General features: G+C 34.1%; 1 protein-coding gene across 1 annotated transcript; it reads left to right on the top strand.

The window, feature by feature from the left end:
• Positions 1 to 1,573: 1,573 nt before the first annotated feature.
• On the top strand, positions 1,574 to 8,045 carry LOC107938542 (integrin-linked protein kinase 1). Its single transcript, XM_016871733.2, has 12 exons — positions 1,574 to 2,276; positions 2,358 to 2,432; positions 2,519 to 2,614; positions 3,897 to 3,982; positions 4,282 to 4,402; positions 4,728 to 4,807; positions 5,214 to 5,276; positions 5,426 to 5,532; positions 5,659 to 5,744; positions 6,463 to 6,584; positions 6,930 to 7,041; positions 7,495 to 8,045. Exons 1-12 carry the CDS (start codon positions 1,956 to 1,958, stop codon positions 7,597 to 7,599), a joined length of 1,374 nt encoding a protein of 457 aa, XP_016727222.1. The 5' UTR covers positions 1,574 to 1,955; the 3' UTR covers positions 7,600 to 8,045.
• The last annotated feature ends 41 nt before the right edge of the window (positions 8,046 to 8,086 follow it).

The following is an 8,086-nucleotide window of genomic DNA, read 5'->3' as shown; positions in this document are numbered from 1 at the left end:
ATTAGCCAATTATCGGTTTTTTTTTAAAAAATAATTTTTTTGGATGCTGCCACTATGTCAAGCGGTTCTAGTATATATTTTTCAAAATATTCGTAAAAAATACGAGTATTCAAGGAGAGAATTTTTTTAATAAGTACTGTTGGTCTATCAGGCGGTGAGAATTAAAAAAAAGTGAAATAGAAAAATAGCTGAAAAGAAACAATTGAAATAATAAAAAATAAAAAAATAATAAAAGGAGAAGCCCGTGACTGATGCTTGCTTCATAGGTGGTTCTTGTTTTCTTGACTTGTTTATGCCACCATCAGTGGATGAAGTATTATTTCAAAAAATATAATCTTCAATGAGATGAGAGTGAGAAAGAAAGAGATATGAGAGAAATATAGAGGGATGAGAGAGAGAAAGACAAATCTGGGAAAGGGAAAAGAAAAAGAAAAACAAATATGTAAAATAAAGATATAAAAAGGAATTGAATATTTTATGGAAAACAAGAATCAAATATGAGAAAAGAAAGATACTAACATATATGAAAAATAGAGAATCAAATATGGGAAGAAAAGAGAATAACAAATATGCAAAATAGAAATAGGAAATGGAAAATCAAATATTGGAAAACAAAGAGAATAACATACATGGAAAATAAAGAATCAAATATGAGAAAGGAAAGAGAATAACATATATAAAAAATAGAGATATGTATTTTCCATAAAATATTAAATTCCCTTTCATATCTCTATTTTCAATATATGTTATTATATTTCTTTTCCCATATTTGATTTTCTATTTCTCATATACTCTATTTTCCTTTCCCATTCAAATTTCTCTTCTTTTTCTATGTACTAAGTTGTCTTTTTTTTTTTTATATTTTTTATTTCTCTTTTTTTTTTCCTCAATTGAAAACTCTAGTCGTCGTATTTAATAACCACCGATGCCGCCGTTTATAGTGGTCTTTCATACCGATTTCAACATCAAAGAAGATATTTTCTCTTTCTCGTTGACTTCTACGGTTCTGATCTCCTAATAGCTGACTTTAAATATTCTAAATCAATGACCAAAACTTTGAACCACTTTTTCTACAATGATTTTTTTAAAAATATTGTTGGTGTCATCTAACATGATGATGACACCTAAAAATATTTTAAAAAAAAACCTTATGTCACCTTCCTTGTATACCCACATTTTTAACAAACATTTTAAAAAATATATATTGATGTCGCCTAATGTAGTGACAACATTCAAAAAAATATTTTTAGAAAAAATTGATGATTGGCTAATCGAGTGACATTGATGATCACGATGAAAAATGCTTCATTTACTTATATAATTTTTGACTTAGATAATTTTTGTAAATAAATAAATTATTTTATTGATTGGAATAATATTTTCATTTAAAAATTCAATTGAGACATTTGTTTTGAGATGTACGAGTGCAATTATTTTTTTGTTAAAATATGTGGTCCCCTACACACGGCTCATCTGCACTAAAACTGTCTGATCATGAATTAGCGGTGATTTCTTTACCCCTTTCCGCAAATATCTAATAAAGTATAAAGTCGTCGTTTTCCCATTTCGTTTTGTTATTGTTCCGCTTAACGGAGCGCGTTAACTTCCCATCATAAGTTAGTCAACTGTCTCCTATCCTCCGCTACGTCGCCGAAATTACTCTCACGCATCTACAGCGAGTGGATACCACAGCCCCTTAGGAAAATACGTTACCTTAACCAATACTGAAACTTCAGCTTTCATTTCTTTTCCTTTTTTTTTTTTGGGTTTGAACTCTATATAAAACCTCCCCAAAATCTCTCAATCTACTTTCATTGTAAAAATCTACACGTCAGATCCTAGTTCTGTTTAATTCTTCTCTAATTAAGCGTTAATCAAATTGAAGATCATACTTATTTTGGATTTACGAAGAGAAGTAGCTATCTTTTCTTTGATTTTCTTGTTCTTGTTAAGTGATGGAAAACAAAGCGGCGGTGAGGTTTACATTAGGGAAGCAATCGTCGATGGCTCCGGAGAGAGACAGAGGCGAAGCGGATGGGAAAGAGAACGAGGAAGGAGAGGAGATAGACGAAGGAGTTAGGTTGATGTACTTGGCCAACGAAGGTGATTTGGACGGCATTCGCGAGCTCTTGGACTCGGGGATCAATGTTAATTTCCGCGACATCGATGATCGGACGGCTCTCCATATTGCAGCTTGTCAAGGACAGACCGATGTCGTTTCCTTGCTCCTTCAGCGCGGCGCTGACGTCGAATCTACAGATCGATGGGGAAGCACTGTAAGCAAAAAACCAAAATTGCCTCCTGTTTTGCTCTTTTTCTATTTTTTTTCTCTAATATATATATTTTTGGTTAAATAGCCTTTGGCGGATGCTGTATATTATAAGAATCATGATGTGATTAAACTTCTGGAGAAACATGGAGCTAAGCCTTTTGTAAGTTCCTTTTGCATTTTCTATTTGGAAATCTTTTTCCTTTGCTGATTTTTCTATTTATGTTGCTTGTTGAATTTTAATCTTAGATGGCTCCAATGCATGTAAATCACGCGCGTGAAGTTCCAGAATATGAGATTGATCCAAAAGAACTTGATTTTACTAACAGCATCAACATTACAAAGGTAATCTCTTATTTTATTATATGTAACTGATCATGGTTTCGTAATTGTTTAAATCATAGTCATGTCAAGGACTACTTTTATTGGGAAATTCATCAAGTCCTGGGGACTTGCTAATAGTGGTTACATTTGCATTCATAAGGAGAACAATTTTGGTTTGGACCTGTTTCTCAGTGTACGTTTAACTGGGCGCCCGGTACGGCGTAATTGATCTTCCATCGCCCCGAATTGTTGTTCTGATTACGAGGGCAGCACGGTGGAGACCATTCTAACATACTGCAATTTCACTGGACAGCTGGACCCTTTTGGGTCTGGTGGAGAATTCCCTCCAATCGCACTCACCTTGCCATTTTCACCCTTGCTTTCGTTCTTTAAATTTTCAACACTTGGCTATTTCTAATTTTCTATTTTGTTTCATTTAAAGGTTTTTAATTATTTTTTCATTTAAAATGATAAATAAATTTATTTTATAAGTGAATACATAAGTAGATAATAGAAATGCTGACCAAGTCTTAGCTCAGTTGGCAACAGTATTGTTGCCAGTATAGGAGGATGTGTGTTCAAATGTGCTTATCCTCAGGGTTGGAGAGGGATTATGCATAGTTTTAGGCTTTGTATAAAAAAAAAGTAGATAATAGAAATTTTGAGAATTTATATTTAAATAGTGTTGGAATATCTATAAAAAAAATAGTCTATTACAAATATATTAGTATTTTTAATGACTATTTTCTCTTTCACTAAGTTTCACCTCAGCACTCGCAACTGCCTTTCCTCTAAATAGATATCCCTCTGGTTTCACTCTGACTCTGACATTACCCAGATTATACACCTACAACAACTAATTTGACTTCAATTATTATTTCCAATTTCACCATCCATCCAAATGTGGCCTAATATAATGCTTATCAACATTTGTGGAGAATGCTAGTAATTTTTGAAGTAGTGGCTCGGTTGTATCTATGTAAGTTATTTTGTTTTTTCTAGTTATGGTGGGAGGTTAGAGCTGACAATAAAGAATTGGTAGATGACCAGTAAAAGGTATATAAAATTTTTTGTTGCACAGAGCAAAGAGTTTCATTATCTATGCAATGCAGTTCCGAAGAGAGACACATAAGGGCAGTTATGCATTTCTATGAGCAAAGTGCTTCTAAAAACATAGGTTTTTTCGTTCGTGTTAAATATATATATGTACATTCAACTCATGACCTGATGACCATGTGTTATTGCATCTTCAATTTTTCTTTAGTTGCTGCTGAGCTAAGTCATGTCTATGACTAAATTGCAGGGAACCTTCTGTATTGCATTATGGCGTGGAACACAAGTTGCTGTGAAAAGGGTTGGGGATGAAGTTTTTACCGATGAGGATAAAGTGTAAGTTCAATAACTCAAGATGTTCTTCCTGTCTTTCTATGTTGTGTGTGTGTGTGTGTGTATATATATATATATATTCTGGGAGGAGAGCATGAGTGAGATGAGGAGCTGAGGTGAGGGGTTGGCATGTTTTGCTTTATGTTTTCTCTTTTGTTATTGTGGTATCAAGATTCTGGACCTTTTATTGGGTCTTCAAACCCTAGAGCCTGATGCCTGCCTTTAGGGATAAGAATTCTTGGACTAAGCGTTGGTCCTTTTCTTCCACACATTATGATACATGAATTCTTGGTTTTTCTCAGGAGGGCATTTCGAGATGAGCTTGCATTATTTCAGAAAATTCGACATCCAAATGTAGTTCAATTTCTTGGTGCAGTAACTCAAAGTAGTCCTATGATGATTGTGACAGAATATTTACCCAAGGTTTTAATCGGCATCTTATTTGCTACCATAGCATCTATGGACTCTTTTGTATGAATAATTTACTTCCCTCTGACATTTTGGCTTGCTGATGTTGTTATAAATTTGCTGCGTAATTGAGGTGCCATGAATTGTTTTTGTTTGTATGAAATGTTGGTTAAGGCATTGATAGGGAACTATAATGTCATATCTTTCCTTTGTTTTGTTAATTTTGTTTGTGGATGAATAATAGGATTTTAAGATATTCACCTTAAATCTATCTCTTAGCTTATTTGGTTTAAATCTAAAATTATCATTAGAAATTGTCTTGATTGCTGCTTGTTTGCAGGGAGATTTACGAGCCTTCTTGAAGAGAAAAGGAGCCTTGAAACCAATGACAGCTCTGAGATTTGCACTTGATATTGCAAGGTTTGTTAATATACTGAAATTATTATCCTTGAATACACGTTGACAAATGGCTATTTTCCTAGCCATAAATGGACAGTTTTTTTGTCAAATTTCATTTTAGAGTTAGTGCTAATTGTACATGAGTATATCTGTTGCACGATACCCGGTCTTTGTGAAGAACATGAATAGGGAAATCTGAAAGCTGCAAAATGATTATACATTTTAGTGCAGGGAAAAAAAATAGTATTTAAACTTAAGACTGTGCTTGCTGGTCTTAAATGATTGTAGTTGAGATGATCACTACAAAGCTTATGTTTAGAGTTAAGTGAGAAATAAAACTGATTAATGCATGAAACATTCTTTTGCTGGCTGATAGTCTCTTCCTCGTGAAATCGAATATTAACTTATCTTCTATAATCTTTTGCAGGGGAATGAATTATTTACATGAGAACAAACCGGCACCAATAATTCACCGTGATCTTGAGCCTTCGTAAGTTTTCTTGTTTAGAGGGGTTTTCTTTTCCTAACAAAATTTAGATCTGGAACAAAATTAGCTTTAGGCTACTGTATAGACGTTTTGTCCCCTTGAATTTTCTGAAATGGTCAGAACTTTTTATGTGCTTACAATTGAAATAACAGAAACATTTTGAGGGATGATTCTGGACATCTGAAAGTTGCAGATTTTGGAGTTAGCAAGCTGCTAACCGTTAAAGAAGATAAACCTCTAACTTGTCTAGACACATCTTGTGAGTTCTCTTTCTATTTGGTTCTGTTTATCCTCAATTTTTTCTATTTTACAAATTCAAGCTGTCATTTTTTTACCTTTATTTTTTTTGCTGTAAGCTGAAACATATTTGATCTTATTGATACAGGCCGATATGTTGCTCCAGAGGTGTTCAAGAATGATGATTATGATACCAAAGTAGACGTGTTTTCATTTGCTCTGATCTTACAGGAGGTAAATTATTTCGGTTTTTTGATCATATGATCAGCGTGATTCAAAGTCAAATGCCTTGATGATTATTGAGAAGAATATTTATGAAAAGGAGATTTGTTTTACACGGTGTTAAGAAGGGGGAAAACAGATATTATGATAATTTTACCAGTTTTTACAGTTCTTAAACCATGGTTAAGAAATATTTTAATTTTGCAAGTTGTTTGTACTCATTCAATGAGCGGTAGTTGAGATATTGCAGGAAATCTTGAATGATAGCAAATATTTTGGCATATATATGTGTGTGTGTGTGTCTGTGTGTGTCTGTGTGTGCATGCGCGAATGTATAACCTGAATATTTTAACATTATTTAAAATGTCAATTACGAGTCTAGCTTTTCTGAGTAGTTGGGGCTTTTCATTGCTCTACCTTACCTGAAAAATATGAAGCCGGACAATTGTCTTTTTCTTTCTCCTCTAAATTAAATATTATATACATTAGGGTTTGACATTTGTAAATGATTAGCCGGGCATTAAAAGTTTGTTTCTATTTCCACTTCTCCCCATAAGACGATGGAAGGCACAATGGGGTTTCTGCTTTTCTTCCCTGCTCGATCCCCTTTCTTGTGATGCCTGTTGTGCTGTTTTTAATTTAATTTTTCTTTTTATTCTTCTTTTTGTTCTATACCAAGTCTAATAATTGTAACAGCCTTAATAAGTGATTTTATTGTGCTATTCTGTAGATGATTGAAGGCTACCCACCATTTTCTGCTAAGCAAGACAATGAAGTTCCCAAGGTATATGCAGCAAGGGAGCGTCCACCTTTCAAAGCTCCAGCTAAGCATTATGCCCATGGGCTCAAAGAGTGAGTACTACATTTTGGCTTCAATAATAGTTATAGTAATTTTGCTTCTTTCTTTTAGTTTGTCATCAAGCTTAATTCTTAAGTCTTAGTTCAGGATATGCACTCATGGCACCAGAGGCATACCAACATGCATGTATACATCTGAAATGAATTAATAATCCCGTATTCTCTTCTGCAAGGCATCTGGTAATCTTTTGAAGAAATTTTAATTCTATGAATTAGCATGTAGCATACTAGTCATTGCATCTCTCTGTCAGGGCGGTATATGCATCTAGGGGCCTGACATATATATATATTATATATGTATATATAGAAGATATGCTAATATTATCCTTCTAATTCCAGGTTAATTGAGGAGTGTTGGAATGAGAAACCTGCCAAGCGACCTACATTCAGACAGATTATAACCAGACTTGAATCTATTCACAACAGTTTCAGTCATAGAAAGCGTTGGAAGGTATCCTCTCTCTTTCTCCAAAGCCTCACCCTGTCATTCTCTCACGCACATGTTTCCATCGAAGGTTCTCATATTTGAAGCTTATTATCAAACAAAAAGGCACATAGCTATTGAAATTTTGTGAGGCAATCAGCTTCTTCTTAATACATTCTGATCCCTAGTGAAAGGTCAGAAGTGATGAAAATAAGGGTGTTATATTGAGTTGCCAAATTTCCTGTTATTGAATGGCTAGCAAAATAGGCCATTAGTCCAGGCCTCCCTCGTGATGTTGGTTCATGGCTAGCAAACAGGATCCTTTCGCCTTGTTTGTCAAGTAGCAGTATCAGTCATATTTTTGGTTGGCTAGAATGGATGGCTAGTCATCTCTTAATTTGGTTTAGTGTCCGAGTCCCTTTCAAAAGGTAACATCTTGGTGCATTTTTAACTAATATTGGCTGCTTGCAAAATGTACAGGTTAGACCACTAAAATGCTTTCAGAATCTGGAGGCAATGCTGAAGAAAGATCATTCTAGTCCAAGCAGCCGTAGCAATTCATCTCGATCTACTAACAGCATTTGAATGAATGGCTGGTGTTTTATCTTGCAAAGCTTATAATTCTGCAAAATTTATTCAGTTTATTGGCTAAAAGATTGAGCGTATAACCAGGAGCATACTTGAAAAAAAAATGTTTGATGTCTTTAAGATTTGTTCTCCCTTCTGCCTTGTGGGCTGAAAACTACATTTTGTTCCACTCCATTTGTTTGTAACTTCTACTGTACATTATGTATGCTATCATAAGCTGCATAAAAGAAAAGTATGTTATCGTAATCAGCTAAGGGAACTACTACAAGAACAACGTATTTGGACCATATGAATTGGAATTGGAATTGGAATTGGGGAAAACGGTTTTGCTAAAGAAAGTCGAATCAAGCAAAGATATTTTAATTATTATGTAATGATGTCTGTCTGAATTGGATTGATTGTACTTATCTAAGATTATTGAGGAGAAGCTTGTTTTCGTTTTATGTATGAGATTAAAATAGCACGATTTTGTTTTATGTACGAG

The sequence above is a fragment of the Gossypium hirsutum genome, chromosome D06 (genome assembly GCF_007990345.1).
Source record: "Gossypium hirsutum isolate 1008001.06 chromosome D06, Gossypium_hirsutum_v2.1, whole genome shotgun sequence".
NCBI lineage: Eukaryota > Viridiplantae > Streptophyta > Magnoliopsida > Malvales > Malvaceae > Gossypium > Gossypium hirsutum.
This window is presented reverse-complemented; position numbering and strand designations above follow the sequence as displayed.